This window comes from Acomys minous, assembly GCF_964271855.1.
Source record: "Acomys minous genome assembly, chromosome: 3".
NCBI lineage: Eukaryota > Metazoa > Chordata > Mammalia > Rodentia > Muridae > Acomys > Acomys minous.
In genome coordinates, this window is record NC_140485.1 from 107752168 (window position 1) to 107777624 (window position 25457).

At 39.9% G+C, this 25457-nt stretch overlaps 2 protein-coding genes across 2 annotated transcripts in view; one reads left to right on the forward strand and one right to left on the reverse strand.

Moving 5' to 3' along the window:
* Window positions 1-5407: 5407 nt before the first annotated feature.
* Window positions 5408-6604, reverse strand: LOC311594236 (uncharacterized protein; the record flags this gene model as incomplete). The annotated part of the gene is made up of 2 exons (XM_084775823.1): window positions 6526-6604; window positions 5408-6085 (listed from the first exon to the last, which is right to left on the reverse strand). Exons 1-2 carry the CDS (start codon window positions 6568-6570, stop codon window positions 5408-5410), a joined length of 723 nt encoding a protein of 240 aa, XP_084631949.1. The 5' UTR covers window positions 6571-6604.
* A 441-nt stretch (window positions 6605-7045) lies between these two features.
* The window catches only part of CLVS2 (clavesin 2), a gene marked incomplete at its 5' end in the record, with an annotated part of 86373 nt that continues 67961 nt past the window's right edge, over window positions 7046-25457 (forward strand). Inside the window, one exon of the mRNA XM_084775821.1 lies at window positions 7046-7434. Within this exon, the coding sequence (XP_084631947.1) occupies window positions 7046-7434 (389 nt within the window). The remainder of the gene's footprint in view (window positions 7435-25457) is intronic.

A 25457-nucleotide genomic window follows, 5' to 3' on the forward strand; every position in this document is an offset into this window, starting at 1 on the left:
TTTGTGGCCATAAGCAATAGGTTATGTAATATATATATATATATATATATATATATATATGTGTGTGTGTGTGTGTGTGTGTGTGTGTGTGTGTGTGTGTGTGTATAAATGTATATACATGTATATATATATATATATAATCAATAGAAGCAAAGGCAAAATTATAAATGATACATCAACATTTACTCAGATTTTGAAGTTATTAAAGCTGTTAAAATTACTGCTTGTTAAGTATGAAGAGATTAAAAACAGAAATCAGTATCAACAATATTGCTAACATATCTCTGTGCATGTGTCCCTGTATATAGTCAGAAGTAATTCTAGAAAAAATACACATGATGATTTTATTGAAGAACTGATGAATATAAAGGAAGGGCGAAGAAAGATTAGAAAGTGAAAGAAATTAGAAAGAATAACAAATGATTTAAAATATTCAAGGAAGATTGTGAATAAAACACAAGACATGGGGAGAAAATAATATATAAAAAGGAAAGCATGGCGATTTCTGCTTTTAATACAGCACTTGCATTAGGCAGAGACAGGTTGATTTCTAAGAAACTAATGCTAGCCTGGTTTATATAGGGGATTTCAAGCCAGTCAGGACTACATAGAGGTTAAGAGCACTCAGAATGGAACCAAAGGTTTTAATTCTTGAAGCAGAATTTTAAAAATGTAGAAGGTAGTACAAGATTAAAAGAATAGTAATAAAAATTAGTGTAAATTTACTAAAATTAAAATTTAACTAGACAAAATGGCACCAGTTAGAGAAAAACAATGATTATTTTCAAAAGAACTGTGAAAGTACTGTTAGTGTACAGCAGAAATGAGAGAAGCCAGGAAAAATATGGAAAAAAATCTTTAAAGTGTTAAAAAAAAGCTGTCAATAATCTTTAATTCAACAATTAGCACAATAGTGTTTGAAAGCAAATGTAAAATTAAATCATTTAGGTACACAAGTAATTTATGTCCCTCAGATCTACACTGTAAATTGCATTAAAAGGTATTGTTTGGATTAAAAAAATAAAACAAACAAACAAACAGTTCTAAACTGAAACTCAGAGATCTGGGGAGGAACATTGAGAAGTGTAAGTATGAGGTAAGTAGGGACAATCATTTCTAAATCATCCAAAAGACTGGCCCCCAGGTCTTCATGTTTCCATGTCTCATAAGTGTTTCTGATTCAGTAGGTGAGAGGCTAGACTTGCACTTTACCACGTTCCCAGATGTTGCCGATGGCCATTGCTGGGGCTCCACTATGAGAGCCATTGAGGAGTCTTTTTTTTCCATATTTTTTCCTTTATTAATTTATTCTTGTTACATCTCAATGGTTACCCCATCCCTTGTATCCTCCCATTCTTCCCTGCCTCCTCTTTTCCCCTTATTCCCCTCCCCTATGACTGTTTCTGAGGGGGATTACCTCCCCCTGTATATGCTCATAGAGTATCAGGGGGAGACCTGGTGGCACTCAGAGGAAGGACAGCAGGTTACCATTGAGGAGTCTTAAGTATATAAAAGGCTGTGGGGTTTAAAATTGATACTGAATTAAGATCTAGGCATATGCAAGCAGTTATTTTGTGAAAATGGGTGTCATGTCTCTCCCATAGGGCACTGGAAGGTAGTAGTCACAGTACACAGTGTCTATGCATGATGTGAAATAAATTGGATACTCTGTAGGAAATAAATTATTTGATACCTTCCTCGCATCTTTCACGACACAGTTTCCTAAGTGGACTGGAGTTCTAAGTGTAAGAAGGAAGGATAAAATATGTAGAAGCTGTATTGGAGAATAATAAAACAACAGTGAGGACCTTTTCAGAGGATGTAAACAGCTTTTAATAAGGAGAAATTGAAACAACATTAAAACCTACAGTTTTGTATTTCATCTTACACCCATCAGAATGGGTAAGATAAGTGACAGTGGCAATAAGGCAGTGACAGCTCATGTTGGTGAGGATGTGGAGGAAGAGAAACACTCATTCACTGCTGGTGGGAGTGCAAACCTGTGCAGCAGCTATGGGAATCAGTGTGGCAGCTCTTCAGGAAGATGGGAATTGATACACCTCAAGATCCAGCTATACTATTCTTGGGCATTTACTCAAAGGACGCTTCATCCTTTTGGAAAGACAACTGGTCGACCATGTTCACTGCTGCTCTATTCATAATATTCAGAAATTGGAAACAAAACCTAGATGCACTCCCAATAGAAGGATGGATAAAGAAAATGTGGTACATTTATACAATGTATAAATGTATGCTCAGCCTACATGAAATTTGCCATCATGAAATTTGCAGGCAAATGGACAGAACTAGAAATATATCATCCTGAATGAGTTATCCCAGACTCAGAATGGCAAATATGGTATTTGCTTATATGCAAGTAATAGCTGTGAAATCAGTGATAGCAAACTACAAGCATAGAACCACAGAGGATAGGTGCAGAGCAAGGAACTAGAAGGAACAGCCAGATATTGCTAGGAAAGGGAAATAGAATGAAGAGTTATGGACGGATGGATGGAATAAGGATTACATCTAATTAAGCCCAAAGGGTTCCACAGGAAGGAACCTGCAAACAACTGAGGCTATTACCAAGACTATACAAAATGACATATAGTCCACAAAATGACATCAAGGCCCCACTGCTTCATGAACAAGGTCTGCACCAGGTCTTCTGCATATTATGGTGTACAGTTTAGTGGTTTTACGAGATTGCTAAGTTTGGAAATAAGTGGGGGTCTGATTCTTGTGCCTTCTCCTGAGCTCTTTTCCTTTTGTTTGCTTTGTCCAACTTTGATGTGATAGTTTTTGTTTTATCTTAATGTATTTTATTTTGTTATATTTTAAAAAAATAAATGAAGGAATGAAAAATGTAGCCACTAAGGTAAAGGTGAACAGCTCTACTGTTATTTATACCTGTTGATAGAGGGAAAGTCAGTTTTCCCCTACAGAGTGACACTGGGTAGATCAACCACTCTGGGAAAAGGTAGCATATTCAGGAGTAGTTGACCAACATACTATGTACTCCTCAAGTTTTGTTTTGCCTTTTCCTTTTTGGATGTGGTTTTATTTTGTTTTCTTGGTTTCAGGGGTTTTGTTTTTGTATTGGGTTTTCGTGTTTTGAGAAAGAACTTAACATTAGATGGGTTGGTGGAGGATCTGGAAAGACTTGAGGGAAGAAAAGACTATTATCAAAATATATTTAAAGTAAAATTGTTTTAAATAATAAAAATACAATAAAATATAGTTTGAAAAGGCCTGGAAATATGTCACATTGTTAGTTAGAGTGCTTGTTTAGCATGCTTAAGGGTTTTGGCTCTACCTTCAGCACACCAAGAAACAATAGCAACAAATTTTATCTATCTATCTATCTATCTATCTATCTATCTATCTATCTATCAATCTATCTATCTCTGTACCTAACCCAGTTGAACAGTTCCATTTTAGAGAATGATAATAAGCATTTGTTTTTGTTTGTTTGTTTTTAATACACTGAGAAATCTGTGTTTTAATTCCTTTAAGGCAACAAGTTAACTGTCTATAGTTTCAGGGATACTGGTAGCAGATACTGTCTAAACTCTTGGATCATCAAACCAACAGGCAGCATGAATACCCACATGTCTTTAGCTTCATTCCTATAGAGTTAAGAGTCAGGAGATACTTGTACATCCAGGGGTACTTTTGGAGTCCTGTATCTAAAAGTTCAGAGTATTTATATAAGCTCATTTGCCTTTTGCAAAGGAGATATTATAGCTCGTGCCTATGTATAGACCTACCATTATTCCAGATGGAAGTGCTATTATCTTCATCCTTTAAGGCCCCTCCAAGGTTACTGTTACGTAAACATCTTTGAAGAGCTAGTTTGGAAAACAAGCACTTAGTATCTTTTTTTGTAAGATATGGAGAAACACAAGAGAGTTAGAGCAAATTCACTTTCAGTGTTGACAAGAACTAAAACCTATTTATAAGTTGATATGAGACAGGGATTTCTTCCAACTTTTAGATATTGTCAAAAGCACATTTATATAGATATATTAAAATATTCATATTCATGGGTTCCTTATCTGTGGATTCAAGAAAGTGAGAATTAAAATACTTGCACAAACAGTTTTCTTCTTTACTAAACACATTCAGCATTCCTTTTCATCAGTATTCCCTGAAGAATACAGCATGACAACTATTTACACAGCATTTGCATTGCGTTCATTATCATAAGTAATATAGAGATGATTTAAAGTACATGAGAGATGTGTATAGAATATGTACAAAAACTGTAGCATTCTATGTTTGTAAGCCTCTGAAGATCCACAGGACCTGAGAGCTAATTCCCCACAGATTCCAAGCGATATACCACATACATGTAAATAGATGCCATAAGCACATACACACTCCAGACACATGCATAAGCACACACATATCTATTTATACGACTAATCTATCATCTCTTGCATTTAAAATGTAAACCAGTTGCTATATGTGAATGATTTGTTTTTCTAGTCCCTAAATTATTTCACATTAATTTACTTAACAAATGGTGTATTATGACATACCACATCCCCTTCTTTTTATCAATACCGTACTCAAGAAAACAAAAGCAATGTCGTATAATTTGAGAGTCTAACAGTATTTAAAAGGGTGGCAACTTCAAGGGCACCTCCTACCCATAGAAGGTAGACCATAGCCCTACAGTAGAGTGCAGTAAGAGTTGTTGTATCGGGTAACTTAAACTTAGGACCCTTTCTTACAGTTTGAGTAATGTACACTGTGCTTTGAAAATTAAAAAAAAATTTTTTCTTTAAAATATATTTTCAGGCATCATGAGCTCAAGGATTCTTTTAATTTATGATGATTCCAGCATAAAGCTGCATCACAAAAGAAAGAGAATGCCTCTAGAAGTAACTGGAAATACAGTTTATTAGTGGTCAAGTGCCTTTTCCACTCCCTCCCCCCTCCCGCCCTCCCCCAACCCCAGGCCTTTGACAATTGTGTTGTTCTTGTCGATATTGTTGATTTTGCCTTGCCTGTCTTTTTCATCCCTTTCAACAGGAATTTAACAGGGAGAGTTTACATCCCCAAACAAATCAGTCTAAGTTTCCCTTGGGAGAGTGAACACCAACATCTTGGAACCTCTGTGGTCTTCCTTAAAATTAGATATTTCTGCGTACAACAAAAGCAGAAAATACAAAAATGTTTCTGTACTCCTTCATTAAAATTATTCACGGGGGGGGGGGGAGATGTATCCACCTCAATTACAGAGCAAGAGCAAGGGCTACTCTACCAGGCACTCTGGGGTCCTGCACACAAAGGGTGAGCAAGGGGCGTCGGGAGTCTGGGAGGCGTTGGCTGTCCCTCCAGACCAATTGTAGCCAGCCCTGGCTGCGACCTGGGGACCTGAATCGGGCTAAACTTGGGGCTAAGGATATTTGAATGCTTCCCAAATTGCGGTCCTACCCCTAAGAGGCAGAGAGAGGAGCAGAGTGCGTGCGCGAGCGCTTAGAGCGTTTACGTCGCGTCGGGGCGAGCTCTCTGCTGGGATAATCAGGAGTTGGGCTGAGCCGAGTCCTCTTTTAACAGCAGCGGGCGCAGGAGTGGCGGCGGCAGCCCCAGGGGCGCGCGGGACCCAGAGGCTCTGGGCGCCCTGGGATAGCTGGTGCGGGCCTCTCCAGTGCCACCGCTTGGGCGCACAAAGGTAAAGGCAGTCGCAGCCCTCGTGGCCTGCTTCGTCCCGGCGTTTCAGTTTCCTCCCTCCTTCCTCACCCGAAGGCGAAAATGGCTGGGCCGGGCAAGGACCTGGGACAGCAGTGGTCCTAGCTTTGCCTGTCTCCACCCTTTCTGCTGGCACAGGCGGCGGGCTGTCCTTGAATGAGGTGGCTGAGGCTGAGACTGAGGTACAATCCTCATCCCGGGTCGCAGCCACCGGCTCTCTCTGCTTGCTCGATCCCTCTGAGAGGAGTTGATGCTGCTGTCGCCCCCGCTGCCGCCACCACCTCCGCGGAAGCCAGGGCTGATGGATGCCGGGGAGTGCCGCATTGCTTAGCGTCCGTGCCTCTGGCTTTGCTGGTAGGAACTGGCTGCTCTTTCTTCTTTCTGGCTTTGGGGGGTTATAGGAAAGATAGAGACATTTTAATTTCATTCTCCACAACTCCCTGCACCCACCCTGGTTTTGACATCTTTGCTCCCAGAGATGTCTCCTCCTGTCCTTATCATTATCCTCCACAATCTTGGCAGAAGTTGGGGGCTGGGGTGGGGTGGGGGAGCCCACGCCCCGTGTCAAAGGTACTCAAAACCCAGTTGGAGCCTTATGAGATCACGGTGTGTGGAAGAGGGGAGGAAAGGAGGGTGCGCTGTCTGCAGTCTCCCCTAAATTGGATCGTAATAACCTAAAGTAAAAATCACACAAAGATTGTCCTGTAAAAATAACATCTTTGAATAAGCAGAGAGAGAAAGGAGCTCCTTGGGCTTCCTCTTTCTATCTTTCTTTCTGCTGAAGATGCTCCCTCCCCGCCCTGGAGCTGAGCGCTGAAGAGCTACCTTATTATTAATCAGAATTCCCGTCTTTATCCCTGGCAGGCACATCCTTCAGCAGGGACCAGCAGCAGCATCACAGAGCTGGGGCTGAGATGTGCGTGGGGGTTGTTTTCCTTACATCTTGCAAGACGAGAAAAGAAGACAGAACCAAGACCCGAAGCACCCGTGCTAGATGGATTTAGGGGTTCCTTCTTTCTATATTCTGAGAGGTAAAGGACAAGAGGCAGGTTTGCAGGGCCTGCCCTGAGGCCCACTTCTGATGGGAGACATTGTTTTTTAGGGGTGCTGAGGGTAGGAGTTTAGACACTCCCCAGAAAAAAAAACTGTTGGGGGGGGGGGAAGCAGGAGCAACAGGGTACTTGGCTGAACATAGAAGAAGAACCATTTCCTGTACAGGAAAGGAAGCAGACAGCAGCGAGGAAAACTGGGGGGCCAGATTGTGGTGTGGAGGTAGCAAGTGCCAGGTGTATAGTTGGACACACAAGGAGAGCTTCGGAGGGGACAGCTTGGCTACAAGGGAACAATGACTCATTTACAAGCTGGTCTCTCTCCTGAGACCTTGGAGAAAGCTCGCCTGGAACTCAATGAGAACCCAGACACTCTGCACCAGGACATCCAAGAAGTAAGGGACATGGTCATCACTAGGCCGGACATTGGCTTTCTGCGCACCGATGACGCTTTCATCTTACGCTTCTTGCGGGCCAGGAAGTTTCATCATTTCGAGGCTTTCCGCCTCTTGGCCCAGTACTTTGAATATCGGCAGCAGAACCTGGATATGTTCAAAAGCTTCAAGGCCACTGACCCTGGCATCAAGCAGGCCCTGAAGGATGGCTTTCCTGGGGGCCTGGCCAACCTGGACCACTATGGGAGGAAGATTCTAGTCCTTTTTGCTGCAAACTGGGATCAGAGCAGGTAAATTCTGAGTCCAGAGTTTTACTTATGATCTCTTGACACTTCGTTTTTTGTTTTTTGGTATTTTTTTGGGGGGGGATTTACTTAGAGGGATTTCATAGTGTTGCAATTTCGATGCTTTTATTTATTTGGCTGCAGGGCAAAGGGGAAATGGCAGAGAGAAATGAGCTTTTCTGGGCTTCCCCTGAAGAACTCGCATTTTTACTTTTAAAGCTCTTACTTCTTTATCAATTTCTTCTCCAGCCTTATGTGCTCCCAGGCCATAATATTATTCTGAGAACTAAACCACATAGCTACTAAATAAAGCCGCTAAAACCTTTGGCTTCTAAATCCTGATCTTTACTAAAGCAGAGAAGCAAGGTGAGACCAGAGACAACTTTTTCCTTCTTCTTCAAGAGATTCTTAGTCTTCTTCGTCCCCATCACTGTCACCATTGTCTCTCTCTCTCCCTAGTGGTGATATTTTATATCTCTCCAACAGCCTTGTGCATAACCAAGAACAAGCAGTTTTATTGCTTGGGAACGGTTCTGCTTGGTGATGTGTAGATGAAGGCCTAATATGATATGTGTCACTTCAATGAGAAGGAAGAGTTGTACCCTCTGTCGCTAAGCATGGTTAGTGACACTGAAAATAAAGGCTGACTCTCGTTCGTGTTCTACACCTGTCACTAATCTGAAGGCTACGCTTCCTGTCTGATGTGATTTTTCATCTTTTCGAAGTGGGAAACTTTAAGGCCCATCAGCTGGTAGACTATGAGCTCAGAGGTTGTGTAGTAGGATAGCAGTAATATTCTCACTTCCTCTACTTTACTGTAGAGAAATGCAAACAGTGATGTCACAACTGTTTCCTCAGGCTGAAAGACACAAAAAAAATCACGAAAGGCTCTTGGGTAAGGTAGTTTCCGTCAAATGTAAAGTTAAACATATTTCATAGTATTTACAAAACTAGTTGCTACAGCATTTGGTGTCTTTTTAGTTCTGTGAATGGTGCCTTTGGATGCATCTGGCTAGTTTAAACTATTTCAGGAGCAATGCCAATGACTTCTGCAGTTAAAGAGAGCTCTAACAGATTTTCAGACAGACTTTTGAGAGTATTAGTATGTTAAAATGTAAATGGATATTTTAATGGGTTTCCCCCCTTTTTAAAAATCTGTCCTGCTGTCCTATAATTCTACACTGAGAGGTAGTAAGTGGAAAGACTACTTGTTTTATGAAGAATCACTGAGTTTATGGACTCACTCACAGGATTAGCTGTTGAGTGGGATGGAGTCCCCTTTGCTCTGGGTAGTCCTGTGGTCTGACATTACCTTTCTGGTCAGGTAGGAAAATCCAAAGGACTATGAAATTCCACCCATTGACTAATGCTTTCTTTGAGCTTTGTTTTGTTTTTAAAGTAAGAACTTCACGGCAGAGTTGTGTGAACCAGTTGTGTTTATTAAAATGTAAAATAAAACTTATCAAGAACCTCATATATTCCTTATATCAATCAGTTGGACTGGAAATTTATTAACTGAGCTACAGTGTTATGCTATGGTGAGCCATAGTTGATATGTGGACATTTTATATTTAACTAGGTCTTGAATCTGTTTGAACTCTTCAGATGGCCAGATTTCTCTCTCTCTCTCTCTCTCTCTCTCTCTCTCTCTCTCTCTCTCTCTCTCTCTCTCTCTCTCTCTCTCTCTCTCTCTCTCTCTCTCTCTCTCTCTCTCTCTCTCTCACACACACACACACACAGACTGTTTTTCCTCTAAGTGCATAAATATTACTCACATGTTATAAGCCATACTTAGATGAATTTTACTTACAGTTCTCATGGGTATAAGAAGGGTTATTTTAGCTATAGGAAAGAATATGTGCTTCAGTGGTTAGTGCATGTATTACTATAAAAGATGAACTATTAATAATCAAAGCTCTCCCTAGAAATCTATAGTGGGAAGGAATCTATTGATTGGTATGTACAATTTATTTTCAATAAGATGATACAACATGATACCTAATAATAAATGATTGTGTAGTTAAAATTAAAAATGAGAAGCCATGTTCTCTGGCTGTGTAGTGTCAGGTCTGTGTACTAGCGCTAGGGTGCCATTTCTGGGGCTGAAGAGGGCCAGTTATCATGCATAAGGCACAACACAACAGTAGGAAAAGAACGCACAGTTTAGGGCTTGTCTGAATTCCAGATATTTTCCTCCATCTTTACTCATTAAATAGTTCCTTCCCTTTTCAAATCTACAAATGCTCCTGGGCAGCATTGCAGATAGACAGTCCTGCATCTTGGCATCCACTGAAAGCCTTCATCTTTAGGATATGGGCTTAAATAGTATTTGAATCTGTGGCCTGAAATGAAAGAAAAGCTGTCTCTCACAGTGCTAGGCCCTCCCTGTGTCATCTCAGACTGGATCTTCTCTTTCTGTCCCTAATACCATACTTACTTTTGCTGACTCCCATAGAAGTCTCTGGTACGTTCTTTTTATGATACCCTTGGTAATATTGATATGTTAGATGTATGTGTCACATGTTCCTATTCCTCAGCCCTCTCCTGCTCTGTGACTTAGGTACCCACTCTTCTTTTCCTCATGTTGACAATCCCAAATCACCTGAGTTCAAGAAAACGGCATGTTTGCAATTAATTCTGACCATATCCTTTGAGTTGAGTAGCTATCTTTAAAAAGTAATATTTTAAGGAAAGAACATGGTGAGTGTAAATAATTACATAGGGAAATTTAAGAAATTGAGAAAAATCAGCAACCTACATAATTTAAGGAGAAAAGGATTATATATAATTTTCCAAGTACAGAAGTAGAAAGAAAGAGTGTCAATTTTGAAAAAAAAATTGTCAAGTCTACGGAAAGTTAATCTGGCCACAGAAGCACTTATACTAGAGAGAGAAATGCAAAAAGAATCCTGATTCAAGTTAAAGTTACATGGTTCTTACTAAAAATTCTAAGTAGGGTTTATCTGTAATCAGTTTTCTCCTACATTGAATAAGGAAGAAAAGTTCTGGAGTTCTGCAGAACTCTGGTCTCATAAGTGTCTGGGGGAGGCAAGCATAAACAAAGCTGACTTCTTCTACTGAAATATAGTACAGGTTAGTTTGGACAACCATTTCCAAAAACTTGGTGAGGCATGGAGTTATCAAAAGGACCATTTGAAGCACAATATTTGCAGTGTAACCACTTCATAATAAATATAATGCGACTCAAAATTCTAAAATGTCAAAGTGGCTTTTGCTTTGGTCTTGGTTCTTTTTTAAAAAAAGACTAGAACAGGCTCAAATGATTGGTACATTTCATCAATCAGGCTGTACTTTGGTAGATTCACCAAATTTGTCTTCTTCCGTTCAGGCTATTTAAACATAATTTCTGAAACTAGAAGTAAACACAAGGAAATTAAAAGCTTTTTGATAGTCACTCTGCACCATTAGACAGCCATAGTCCTCCCAGGACCACAGATAACATATGCATCGTTTGCTTCTTCAATGATAGTGTCCTGCTTAGGACTCAGTAGAGAAATTCAATTTGTTCACCTGAATTTTGTCAAGAGTCTGGGGATAATGGTCCGTGAAGCTAAAAAAAGATAGCTTCTTGTAGAAGCAAAGCTTGGAATGAAAAAAGAAAGCAGGATAGACCTCAGATCATAAGAACAAATATCTAAGAAGTTAGAATCTGCAGATAAAACCTGTGGAGATGGCTCAGTGTGTAAAAGCACTAGCCACAAAAATGTGGCGACTTTACTTTGGATTCCAACATCCATGTCAATGCTAGACACATAGCTCATGACTCTGTAAGCCTAGTGCTCTGATTTGTAAGAATATGATACAGGAGCGTCCTTGGAAGCTCATGGGTCAGCTTGGTGTACACAGTGGTAGCACTACAGGAACCCCTTTTCAAACACAATGGAGATGAGGACAACCAAAGGCTGTCAACTCTCACTTCTGCTTGTGTCTGTAGAGAGTACATCTCACATATATGCACACACACACACACACACACACACACACACACACACACACACACACACAAACATGATGAGAGAGACAGAGAGATGGATGTGGGGGGAGAGAGAGAGAGAGAAATCCATGCAAGGACAATTAATTATAATTGGAGGCATTCATGAATGAAATTTTGTCATAGGAAATACAAAATGACATATTCTGACTTGGCTTATACATTGTCAGTTAGCTCACAATGAATACATATGTAGATTGCAACAGGCTTGCAGAACAGTTCTTTATATTTCAGTTATTTATCTGGAACCTGGATGAGTCATTGGAAAACAACTAACTAAATGTAACTATAATTAAAGAATTCTTATGGCAGTGATAATTGAGAGTGTGCTGACCATCTTGCTCTTGTCCTGTCATAATGACTGACTATCACTACAGTATTAAGGTTTCAGAAGTGGTAGAAAGCAGACTGCTCAGACATGGCTGTGATCCTTCAAATATCCAGAAACCTGCCCATTTAGCTTGTGTATTTGTTAGTACTGTACAGCTTTCCCTTAGAAAAGAAAACATGTAAGCGGACAGCTATTTGTTGCCCCTCTTCACATTATGATCATGCTCCTATTTCTCAGAACAGTGTTGTAAAGGTTCAAAGCAAATGCAAATACTAAACCAGTCACCTAATACTTAAAAACATAGCCACAGAGCACACTGCCTTGATTTAGTGCCATGTACAATGATTTCATCATTTTAAAAGTGCACTAAGATATATAAATTGAAGAAAAAACAAAAATGACTAAATAGAGATTAATCCAGTCAAAACAATTCACCAGAAAAGTAAGAAGACACATTTACAGAAAGTTTCAATAAGCTTCCTTTGTCAGCTTATTGGAATTTTTCTCAGTAGAGGAATTGTTGCCATCATGTGAACTACAGACAAGGCACCTCACCTTCACAATCCTGAAGGCATTGCTGTGTGGTGGTGGTGGTGGTGGTGGTGGTGGTGGTGGTGGTGGTGGTGGTGGTGTGTGTGTGTGTGTGTGTGTGTGTGTGTGTGTGTGTGTGTGTGTGTATTACTTCAAAGCTAACAATGGCAGATGGGCATTGTATAGGATTTCCATTCCAGAAGAGCTCCTATAGCTGCAAGGAAGCTATCTGTACAACATTCTGGAAACAGCTGCAGATGCCAAACTTTACTCCTGGTACAGACCATGGCAAACTGAAGGTGATAGAAAAAGCTGTCTTGGGAAATGGTAAAGGGATAAGGTGACAGAATCCTGAGAAATAAATAGGACAGTCTCTTAAAACTGGGACGATTATGCAGCAACTAGTGGACTAATTCTGAAATAGCAGCAAAAAAACGAGAGAAGCAACCCTCACTAGCATGCGGACTAGGTCTGGTCTAGGCTGTTTGTGATTCAAATGTTCAGGTTTAAGCAAGGGTGAAGAGTACCAAAGGACTTAACTTACTACAGAATGACTCAAGTGGAGCATTGAGAGATGTATCAACACAGGAGTCAACATGGTACATAGGCAGGTTATGCTTACTGAATGAATGATTTCCTTCCATTTGAGAGGAAAAATGCCCCCCCCCCCCCGCAAAACAAGATTACATTCCTTTAACCTTGTCTGGAGTGGGTATGTAACTTCACTATTATAATTAACAGTGTTAACATCTTGTGTGTTATGCCCTTATAATAGTAAGCTATGCAACTGAATTATCAATATTTCATTCAATTTTATTTAAAAATAATTTCTGTCAGCTACTTGCATTTTATCTAAAAATGTGCAAGTATTAAGGAAAAAATATAATAGCATAGATTTGCTTTGTAAAGTTAAGAGACATACAACTTTCTCTGGAGAAAAGTGTGAAAATTCAAGGCACTAAGCCTCAGTTGGGTCCCAGATCTTTAACGAAGATACTGTATGTTACGATTGGAATTTGGCATCAAAGGAGCAGCTGTGTATTATGCAGTTTGTGTAGGGAAAACATCATCTATTTAGTTAACAAAATTTATTCTTAATGTTCCATTCCACCCACCCATCCATCCATTCATCTATCCACTGCTGATCCATCCATCTGTCCATCCACCCATCCATCCATCCATCCATCCATCCATCTATCCATCTATTTATCCATTCAAAAACAATTCTGCATCTTGCATACTCTAGGTTAAGGACTTATAATTTCTCTGATTAGTAAGTACATTAGTTACTTTTTTTCATGTGTAGATAGTTACCAATCTAAATCAACCTTAATAGTTAAAAAAAAACTTGCTTAAACTTCAAACTGTAGAGAGAAGGAGGGGACAAAAAGGTAAGATGAAAAAATGTTTTGAAAGCAAGAACTGTTTGTAGTGAACGGCATTTGCTTAGAGTAGCTAGCTGGCTTCCTGGTGTGTTTGTGTTTTTCTAGCATGAAATCTGTTTTATTTTCTTTCAACAGGTGAATGCTCCCCCCCCCCCCCACTTTTCCAGTGGTTCTCTTGCTCTTACTTCCATTTCCTCAGCAGGAAAATGCAAGTGAGGCTGAGGCAGCTAAGTTTTGCTCAGGCACAGAAGCCAGGCAGAAGGAAACTTCAGGAACTTTATTACTTCCAGAGCTTTTAATCTCAGCCACTCCCATCCTCGCTCTTTTGTTTTTTGTTTTTTGTTTTCATTTTTAAAATCTAATTAATTTATTCATATTACATCTCAGTTGTTAGTCCATCCCTTGTATCCTCCCATTCCTCCCTCCCTCCCGCTTCCCCCCCTACTCCCTTCCCCTATGTCTGTGACTGAGGGGGACCTCCTCTCCCTGTATATGCTCATAGGGTATCGAGTCTCTTCTTGGTGACCTATTATCCTTCCTCTGAGTGCCACCAGGAGTCCCCATCCAAGGGACATGGTCAAATATGGGGCACCAGAGTTTGTGTGAAAGTCAGATCTCCTTCTCCACTTAACAGTGGAGAATGTCCTGTCCATCGGCTAGTCTGGGTAGGGGTTCGAAGTTTACTGCCTATATTTTCCTTGGCTGGTGCCATAGTTTGAGGAGGACCCCAGGGCCCAGACTCGCCTGTAGTTTTCCAGGACCCTCTGGATCCTTCTATTTCCTCATTCTCCCAGGCTTCTCACACCTAAAGTCTCAATAGGATGTCCTCCCCTCTGACCCACTTTCCTGGTAGGTAAAGTTTTTCATGGGGACGTACCTCTTGGACTAGTGTCTCGATATAAGTGAGTATATACCATTTAACTCTCTGTGCTTCTGGGTGAACTCACTCATTATGATAATTTCTAGTTCAATCTATTTGTCCACAAATTTCGGAAATTCCTTGTTTTTAATAGCTGAGTAGTACTTCATAGTGTAAATGTACCACAGTTTCTTTATCCATTCTTCTACTGAGGGACACGTAGGCTGTTTCCATGTTCTGGCTATTATGAATAAGGCAGCTATGAACACGGTTGAGCATATGTCCCTGTTGTGTGGTAGTGCATCTTCTGGGTATATTCCAAGGAGTGGAATAGCTGGGTCTTGAGGGAGCCCTCTTCCCATTTTTCTGAGAAAGCGCCAGATAGATTTCCAAAGTGATTGTACTAGTTTGCATTCCCACCAGCAATGAAGAAGTGTTCCTCTCCACATTCTCGCCAGCATGTGGTGTCAGTTGAGTTATTAATCTTAGCCATTCTGATGGGTGTAAGATGGAATCTCACTGTCATTTTGATTTGCATTTCTCTGATGACTAAGGAGGTCGAGAAGTGTTTCTCAGCCATTTGATATTCCTCTCTTGAGAATTCTCTGTTTAGTTTTGCTGGCTCTTTTGGATATGCTGCTGGTTTTCCTCTACCACATCCCTTACTCTGGTTAGGCTGGAAAGTGCCTGGCTCAACAGGAAGGTGCCATGATGGTGCTGACTTCTTGATCCCCTATAGTCTGACATAGTCTGACACAGAAATGCATATCAACTCCATTAAACTGTGTCGTATGTATAAGAAACAAAAAGAAATGGGAAGAAGCCTGTTCTAAGTGGTGACAAACAGACACTGGCTTCTAATCCAGGGTCTCCTCTTTTTTTCCCATGAAGATTCTGGGAAAACTTTAAATTCTCTGAGACCCATATTCTCCTTTGCAAAAATAATAGAATCAAACCTGTGATAAGACTCCATTACCATGTCAAGATTAAGATAATATATTTGAAATTGCTTTGGAAATCTTAACTATTATCTAGATAGAAGTATTATTAATAATTATTATTATTACCACGTGCAGGTATAAAACATCTAGATAGGTTCCTCAGTGTCAGCAGTAATGACACACTGCAGCATAATAAAGCCAATTCTTTACCTTTGTTTAAAGCTCAAGCACCTTTCCAACAGAAAATGCTTTCAACATTAGAAAAATGTGGTTTAATGAAAACTGAGGGGTTGGGCTAACTTTAATGAAGGGTTTAATAATGGTTGTTGATTTATTGACAAAGGGAAATTGCTGGCTGTTGTGCTGTGCAGAATACTGGGATGCTAGCTAGCCTTCCCCTTGTGATACTGAAAAGGTTGGAAAATGGAGGACAGAACCCACTTGCCATTTCAGCTGATTCTTTACTCTGAAGTGATGCTGTGGACTCTAGGAGGGGAAATGTGGTCCATGAGATGACCAAAAATTGCTTGGATAGAGGCAGGAAAGGCTTATCTAGTCACCTTGAATCTTTTAAAAAGCCCTTTTGTAATTTACTTCTAGTAATTAACTTTTTAAATTAAAAAACAAACAAACAAACAAACAAAAAAACCCCACAAGGCTGCAACTTTTTTTCTCCACTAAGCAATATTATATAACTCTTGTTTACTATCTAGGTAGCCTGAAGTGAATGATGTAGCCCAATATTTACACCAAGTGATGGCAACTTGTTTTCTTCTGTGTTGGGCAAATACACACTGTACTTTTTGTCTTTGGGAAATAATTTGATTTTTGCATGTGCTTTTTGAGACCTGAGTGTTTAGGGCATGTTACTGTTGGACGGAAGACAGAAAGTGGCATTACATTGAGAAAATATCCTGTGAGATATAGATTCATAGTGGAAAAAGGTGTCAAAGTCTCAAATAGGCGGAGAAAATGTCACAGAGCAGAACATGGTGGAGGTGAGAAAGACAGAACTTGGACATAAGGAAATCAGTGGCATCCTCAATAGACTGAAAAGAAAGAAGAGGAGAGAAATACCCTAGTGTTTTGGGGGACTGCCATGTGACCAAATCTCAGTGTCTGGGGTGAGTTATTGCGTGAGAGTCTGTAAGGTAAAAAAGCACGATTTTTAAGTGAATGGTGGGATTTTGGAAGAGCCGTGGGCGATCACTGTTATATGCAGGGTGTCCAGAAGTCCAATCGCACAAGAGAAAGTAGGCAAGATGTCCAGAACAGAAGGAGAAGAGATAAAGAAGAAGAGACAGAAGGTCTTTTTATTAGGCAATAGAAGTGGGATGCTAGTGGAAATGAGTCATTGGCTGTGAGAGGTGCACGGATATATAGAGGAAGGAATAGAGGGTTTTGCTGAATAAACGTAGAGTCAAAAGGAAGTGGAATAACTGAGATATTATTCACCAAGTGCTTAATGCAGACAAGATCAGAGGGGGAGTTGGTTTGGGCCACACTGGGATAAGTTCCATTAATAAGAAATATTTCAGTTTACAAGGGATACTGAAGTGCTGATATTTACATAGCAACTAGGAAGATGAGGAGGGCACTGGCTCTGAGGCCAACAACAGGACATCACTCACACAATTTAGGCCAAAGTCAAACACTTGATGCTGGAACTCTGTGAGCTACTCCATGAGGAGAGCAGGAGCCAGATGCTATTTCTACATTGGGGAGACTGGAAGAAGGAGTGGAAGAAAAAAAACGAAACAATTTCTAGAAAGGTGAGATGAGAAATAGTTCACTGTTGTATGGCAGAACAAGGCCTTCTTAGCAGCTAAGACTAATCTACTCCTCTTGCTTTCGTTATTGACCTAGCCCTGCTAAAATTTTTACACTTTATTTCATTTTTTAACCTTATAATTTTTTTTGTGATATTAAGACTATATGGTGGAAAGGTTCAAGCATCAAAGGTAGAATAAGTTTATATAGAATGGAAAAATAAAATCTGCACGTATCATAGAAGTTAATACCAGTGTGTGGAGTCTATGTTCAGCACACGCCTATACACTTTACATTTTGTGCTATGAGGTCAACCATATTATCTCTAACTTTTAAAAAGGAAATGAAAGCTTAGCAATATTCAATAACTTCTTCTATGTACAAAGGGAAGCTAGGGTTAGAGAAAGAAACAACAGTTACCACTTTTATTTTGTATTTTGTATAGCTATACGTTTTACATTAAGACTTCAAATTAAATAAAAATTACACCAAATTAGGAATTCGGAGGTGCATTATCCTCCACAAGGAAGACTGATTTTATAACTGATGGGCTTCAAGAGGTGTTCAATTCCTTCTCACTGACTACACAGTGAATAAGGAGTAGTCAATGTTTTTTTTTTTTTAAACACATTATAGAAGGTTTAATTTCGTTTGAGAGCAATGGTTTACATGGTATAGTGCCCTTTGGTAGAATTGTGATTTTCTCTTATTATGTGCTCTGCATTTTTCTTTCAACTGATTCAAGCCTTGGTTCATGCTATTTTGGGAAGCACTGTCGGGAGTCAGGAGCTACAACAATGTGCTAGTTTTTATTCATGACTCTTTCCTGGTACACAAGGGAAGAACAGCAATGGCTGAACTCACACAATTTAGTTTTAAAGCCCAAACATGAACAAGTGAAATATCTCATTGCAGTGAACCTTAATATATAACCACCAACAACTATCATCTGAAAGAAAATGATGATAAGATTTCTGAAGAGATGAATTTTTTAGCAGATGTTATGTCTCTGAATGGTATTTTACAGGCATTGGCAGGAGCCTGTGTAATAATGTTCTGTTAAGCAAGAGCCTGCTGCGTTGCTAATGGTGACAATATGACATGTTTGACAACAGAGGACCAGAGGAAGTCAAGAGTGCTTATTGGCCTGCCCTCTGAATGCAGTTAGCTTGGAACTATTTAATGTTTCTTTTCTCAGACTTGAAAATTAGAACGATTTATTTATATAAGACTGTTTGGCTTCCTTTTTGGAGTAAGATACTGAATATCCTTTGAAAGGCTAGACTTCCCCTTGAAAACTTGCAAGGCAGAGCCTCTTCCTTACGTATGTTGTGGTGTGCCTTATTTCATTCCCTTTGGAATAAGGATGTTGACAGTTTGGAAGGACCACGTATGTTTCTTGAACAATATGTCTCCTGTTTTGTCCTTACTGGAGCCATGATTGATTGGCTCAACATACAAACTCATCACCCCCTTGGAACATATTTCAGATTCAAATTACATTTTGTAATGTTTTCATATCAATAACATTTGAGATTCTTATGGGTAATGCAAGGATAAATCTTCTCCGTGAGGGAATATCCAAACTAGGCTTTTGCGAATTTAAATTGCTTTTCTTCAACATGCTTTTATTGTGGATTTCAGAAATTAAAATGATCATTTGACCTAAAATATATCCTTCCTGTTGTAATTTGCCTGTCTCTGAATGTTTATAAACTTCAGTTCAGGTGACTGTCAGAACAATATGTTTATAATGAAGGTGAGACAGCCATGGAGTGCTACCAAAGACAGCAATGCACATGCCACAGATTCAAGGTACATAAGCTATTGACCTCTTTAACTTTCCAAAAAAAGTTTTCTAATCTTAGGAGCTGGCAGGATGGGCAATGGGATAAAGTTTCTTGTCACAAAGCCTGATATTTGAATTTGACCCCTGGGACTCTGTTGGTCCCAAACATTGTTCTCTGATCTACCATAAGATGTAGCATGTGCACGCCTGTACCCATTCTGTCCCCACAAAATAAATAATTACCTTATATTCAATGATTTTTTAAAAGATTTCTTACAGTGAGGTCTGTAGTGCCCTATATACATCCCAAATAGCTGAATATGATGTTTTGATGCTTACTTACTATAAAAACAAGTAGTCTATCATAAGATTATTCTATCATCTATCCATTATCTATCTATCTATCTATCTATCTATCTATCTATCTATCTATCTATCTATCTATCTATCTAATCTATCTAAAGTTAGTTATTTATATCCTGAGATTGCAGCTTCCCCTCCCTCCTCTCTTCCCTGTCCCTCCCTCTCAGCTCCTCCCCTCATCCACTCCTCCCTGCCTGCTCTTCAGAAAAGGGGAGGCCTCCCATGGATTATCAAACCAGCCTTGGCAAAATCAAGTTGCAGTAAGACCAGGCTCATCTTCTGTTTACTAGACAAAGCTATCCAGTTAGGGGAAATGTAGTCAGAAACAGCCCCTCATCCTGCTGTTAAGAGTCTCACATGAAGACCCAGATGCACATTTGTTGTTGTGCAGAGGGCCTAGGTCCATCCCATGCATACTCTTTGATTGGCAGTTCAGTCTCTATGAGCCCTTGTGTGCCCAGGTTAGTTGATTCTGTAGGTTTTCTTGTGGTGACCTTGACCTCTCTGGCTAGTTCATTCCTTCTTATTCCTCTTCCACAGGATTCTCGAAGCTTCACTTGATGTGTAACTGTGGGACTTTTTTTTTTCAGTTTCCACCAGTTGCTGGGTGAAGCCTTTCTGATGGCAGTTATGCTAGGCACCTGTCTGCTGGTGTAGCAGAATATTATTAATAGTGTCAAGAGAGGGCTCTCTCTTATGGCACGTGTCTCAAGCTGGGCCAATCATTGGTTGGGCCCTCCCTCAAATTCTGCTTCACCTTGTACTTCTACACATTTTGTAGGCAGGACAAGCTGTGGGTATACAGTTCTGTGGCTGGGTTGGTGTCTCAATCCCTCTATTGGAAGCCTTGCTTGGTTACAGGAGATAGCTGGTTCATGTTCCGTATCCCCACTGCTAGGATTCTTAGCTAGTGTCACCCTCATAGCTTCCTGGAAGTTTTCATTGTCCTAGGTTTTGAGCATATCCCAGAAGGGCCCTCTGCCTGGATCCAGTTGTCTCTCCCAATCCTCTCTCCCTCCATCCTCCTACTTCATTCCTCCTGTTCCCATACCCATTCTTTCCCCCAATCAATCCCCTCCCTCCCTCCCTCCATCCCCTATGTCTAATCTATTTCCCCTTCTCATTGTGATTCAAGCATCCTTCCTTGGACCTTCCTTGCTACTTAGCTTCTTTGAGTCTGTGGATTGTAGCATGAATATCGGCCATAAAGTACTGGTTATCCAGTGAATATATACCATGTTTCTCTTACTGGGTCTGGGTTACCTCACTCAGTATGATCTTTTCTATGTCCATCCATATGCCTGAAACTTTCATGATGTCATTGTTCTTAATGGTTGAGTAGTACTCAACTGTGTAAAGGAACCACATTTTCTTTATTCATTCTTTGGTTGAAGGACAACTAGATTATTACCACTCTCTGGCTACTACAAATAAAGCTGTTATATGAACACTGGTGATCTTCTTTGATGGAGCTTCTTTTGGGTATATATTCAGGAGTGGTATAGCTGGGTCTTGAGGCAGAACTGTTCCCAGTTTTCCGAGAAACTGCCAAATTGATTTCCAAAGTAGTTGTTCAGGTTTGCATTTCCACCATCATGTGGTCAAATATGGGGCACCAGAGTTCATGTGAAAGTCAGATCCCACTCTCCACTCAATTGTGGAGAATGTCCTGTTCATTGGCTAGATCTGCGTAGGGGTTCAAAGTTTACTGCACATTTTGTCCTTGGCTGGTGCCATAGTTTGAGCAGGACCCTTGGGCCCAGATCTGTCCATCATAGTGTTCTTCTTGTAGTCTTCTAGGATCCTCTGGATCCTTCTATTTCCCCATTCTTCCATGCTTCTCTCACCTAGAGTCCCAATAAGATGTCCTTTCCTCTGTCCCACTTTCCTGGTAAGTGAAGACTTTCATGGGACATATCCCTTGGGCTAGTATGCAGATATAAGTGAGTATATACCATTTGACTCTTTCTGCTTCTGGGTGAACTCACTCATTATGATCATTTCTAGTTCAATCCATTTGTCCACAAACTTCAGAAATTCCTTGTTTTTAATAGCTGAGTAGTATTCCATAGTGTAAATGTATTACAGTTTCTTTATCTATTCTTCTACTAAGGGACACTCAGGCTGTTTTCAGGTTCTGGCTATTATGAATAAGGCTGCTATGAACATGGTTGAGCAAAGTTTCTTGTGGTGTGCTGGAGTATCTTCTGGGTATATTCCAAGGAGTGGAATAGCTGAGTCTTGAGGAAGCCCTATTCCAAGTTTTCTGATATAGTGCCAGATAGATTTCCAAAGTAGCTGTAGTAATTTGCATTCCCATCAGCAATGAAGGAGTGTTCCTCTCTCTCCTCATCCTCGCCAGCATTTGGTGTCGCTTGAATTTTTGATCTTAGCCATTCTGATGGGTGTAAGGTGGAATCTCAGAGTTGTTTTGATTTGCATTTCCCTGATGATTAAGGAGGTTGAGCATTTCTTTAAGTGTTTCTCAGCCATTTGATATTCCTCTGTTGAGAATTCTCTGTTTAGTTCCAAGCCCCATTTCTCAATTGGGTTATTTGGTTTGGTGCTGTTTAATTTCTTGAGTTCTTTATGTTTTTGTCAGATGCAGGGTTGGTGAAGATCTTTTCCCAGTCTGTAGGCTGTCGCTTTGTTCTGTTGACAGTGTCTCCTGCCTTACAGAAGCTTCTCAGCCTCATGAGGTCCCATTTATTAATTGTGGACCTTAAGGCCTGGGCTGTTGGTGTTCTGTTCAGGAAGTTGTCTCCTGTGCCAATGTGTTCCAGGCTCTTCCCCACTTTTTCTGATAACTGAAAATCTTTTCTCATTCTGTGCCTGATGGTATCCTTTGCCTTACACAAGTTTTTCGGTGTCATGAGACCCCATTTATTAATTGTTGATCTTAGAGCCTGAGCTCTTGGTGTTCTATTCCCTACTTTCTCTTCTACCAGTTTTAGTGTATTCAGTATTATGTTGAGGTCTTTGAGCTGTCTGGACTTAAATTTCATGCAGGGTGATAGACAGGACCTATTTGCGTTCTTCTACATGCAGACATCCAGTTAGACCAGCACCATGTGTTGAAGATGTTTCCTTTTTTTCCATTGTATGGTTTTGGCTTCGTCAAAAATCAAGTGCCCATAAGTGTGTGGGTTTCTGGGTCTTCAACATGATTCCATTGATCAACCTGTTTGTTTTTATGCCAATTCCATGCAGTTTTTTTAAAAAATTACTATTGCTCTGTAATACAGTTTGAAATCAGAGATGGCGGTAACTCCAGAAGTTCCTTTATCGTATAGAATTGTCTTAACTATCCTGGGTTTTTAACTTTTTCATACAAAATTGAGTATTATTCTCTCAAGGACTGTACAGAATTGTGTTGGGATTTTGATGGAAATTGCAGTGAATCTATTGATTGCTTTTGGTAGGATGGCCATTTTTACTATATTAATCCTACTGATCCATGAGCATGGGAGATCTTTCCATCTTCTGATATATTCTTCAATTTCTTTCTCTAAAGATTTGAGGTTCTTGTTATACAAGTCTTTCACTTCTTTGGTTAGAATTGTACTAAGATATTTTGAATTATTTGTGGCTGTAGTGAAAGGTGTTGTTTGACTAATTTCTTTTTCACCCAATTTATCATTTGTACAGAGGAGGGATACTGATTTTTTGAGTTAAGTTTTTATCCAGCCACTTTTCTGATGGTGTTTATCAGCCATAGGAGTCCCCTGGTAGAATTTTGGGGTCACTTATGTATACCATCATATCATCTGTGTATAGTGATACTTTAACTTTTTCCTTTCCAATTTGTATCCCCTTGATTTCCTTTAGTTATCTTATTTCTCTAGCTAAACTTTCAAGTACCATATTGAATGGATACAGGGAGAGTGGGACGCTTTATCTTTCCCCTGATGTTAATGGAATTGCTTTAAGTTTCTCTCCATTTTATTTGATGTTGGCCACTGACTTGCTGTACATTGCCTTTACTGAGTTTAGGTATATGCCTTATATCCCTGATCTCTCCAGGTCTTTTATCATGAAGGGATGTTGGATTTTGTCAGAAGCTTTTTTTTTTTTTTTTTTTTAGCATCTAATGAGGTGATCATGTGGATTTTTCTTTCATTTTGTTTATATGACGGGTTATACCATGCAAACATTAGTCTTTTGGTGCTTTCTTTTCATAAAAGCAATAGTTTATCATAAGATAGTGCTTTTAAAAAACAAATAGGTCTTTCTTTGTCAGTTACTCTTATTTACCTCCTATTTCTATCAGTCTCTCTCAGCCCTCATGTCTTTGGAACTGTCCATTGGAGTTTAGTGGCCTCACCAGTGAGCATACAACGAAAGAATACTCCATTCCTCCCAGAATTTATCAGCAGCCAGTTCAGTAGTGAGAGGACAAGCTAGCTTATCCATTTTCCAATACATCCGTGACTGTTGACACACCCATTTTTGGGTAGACACAGTGCAAGCAAATGTATCTACTCTGACTTCCTGAGTGCAGTGGCCATGTTCTTCCCAGATGATAGTATTTTCATATCTTCTGGTTCTTCTGTTCTTTCTTTTTCTTCTTCCATTATGTTTCCTGAGCCACGGTGAAGTTGGTTATGTTGTTGGTAGTAGAAATGTCTTGTTCAAGGCTGAGCACTTGAACTTTTCCTCAGTAGCCATTAGTCTCTGTATTGATAACCATTAGCTGGAATGAGAGGTTTCTCTGTTCATTGCGTGGAGTAGCGTTTATAACATTCTTTGATGCTAGCTCAGCAAAATAATTAAGTAGTTCCCTAGGACCCACGACCTGCTGTTTCCTCAGCTGTTGATTTTTGGCTGGGTCCATGATACTGGGCATAGATTGCCCCTAGTAGACAAAGCCCTAAAACAAATCAGAGAGGGGTTGACTATCTCCATAAAAGTCATGCATATCAATAGTTGCCCAAAGTTCATAGCTTCCCTTGCAGGTTGGTATTGTATGTAATACTACTGATGCCTTTTCTGATTCTTTGCATGGCAACTTCTGACACTATGAAAAGTAGCCAACAGGGAGGAAACTTCCAGCTCACTGTCACTTTGACTTCTTTATATCTTAAAATCAAGGTATGTGGTGTCTTCAGTAGTAGGTTCTTAATTGAATTCTTGTGGGCAAGCAAGAGGAAGGATAACTGTCATTATTTTGCTGTTCTATCGGGTCTCACTGTTCAACAACTCATAGAGAAGATTTCAAACTTGACATTGCGATTTCATTTAATAATATCCTATAGCTTAGAGAAGCAGCATATTCCAGCCATGCAGAACATGTTCCTTCAAATTCGTTTAAAAAATGTACCTTTAAATTGGTTTCCATGATGTTAGGCTTCCATATGACCATTTCATACATCTTTTGATGTGGTCAGCTCTCTCTCCCACCCCTGATCACCCTTATGCAGTATTCCTCTTCCTGCTTAAACCTTTCCTTCCCTGGTACTCTCCCTATCTTCTATCTTTCTTTCAGTTTTAAAAAGAAATTTATTTAGATTCACAAGTGGAAGGTTATGGGAAAAAAAAGAAGGTGGCGCTCTATATAGCAGGAAGGGTCCTAGGGAACAGGGAGCTACCAAGCTGCTGGTGTAGAGGTATTTAAAAGATTAGTGGCAGAAAGTCAGGTAAGGCATGAGATAAAGATGAGCAGGTTGATACAAGTGGCCAAAACCACAAGGTGTTCAGATGTCCCCTGTCAGTTGAAGAATGGATAAAGAAACTGTGGTACATATACACTATGGAATACTTCTCAGCTATAAAAAAACAAGGAAATCTCAAAATCTGTGGACAAATGGATGGAACTAGAAATGATCATACTGAGTGAGTTAACCCAGAAGCAGAAAGACTCACATGGTATATACTCACTTATATCTGCACACTAGCCCAAGGGGCATGTCCCATGAAAGTCTTCACTTACCAGGAGCTTGGGATAGATGTGAGGACATCCTATCTACTTTCATATTAAGACTGTCATGCTATCTCCCTCTCACTACTCCTGCCCCACCAAGGGCTTCTTTCTAGTTTCCTGGTTTCTAG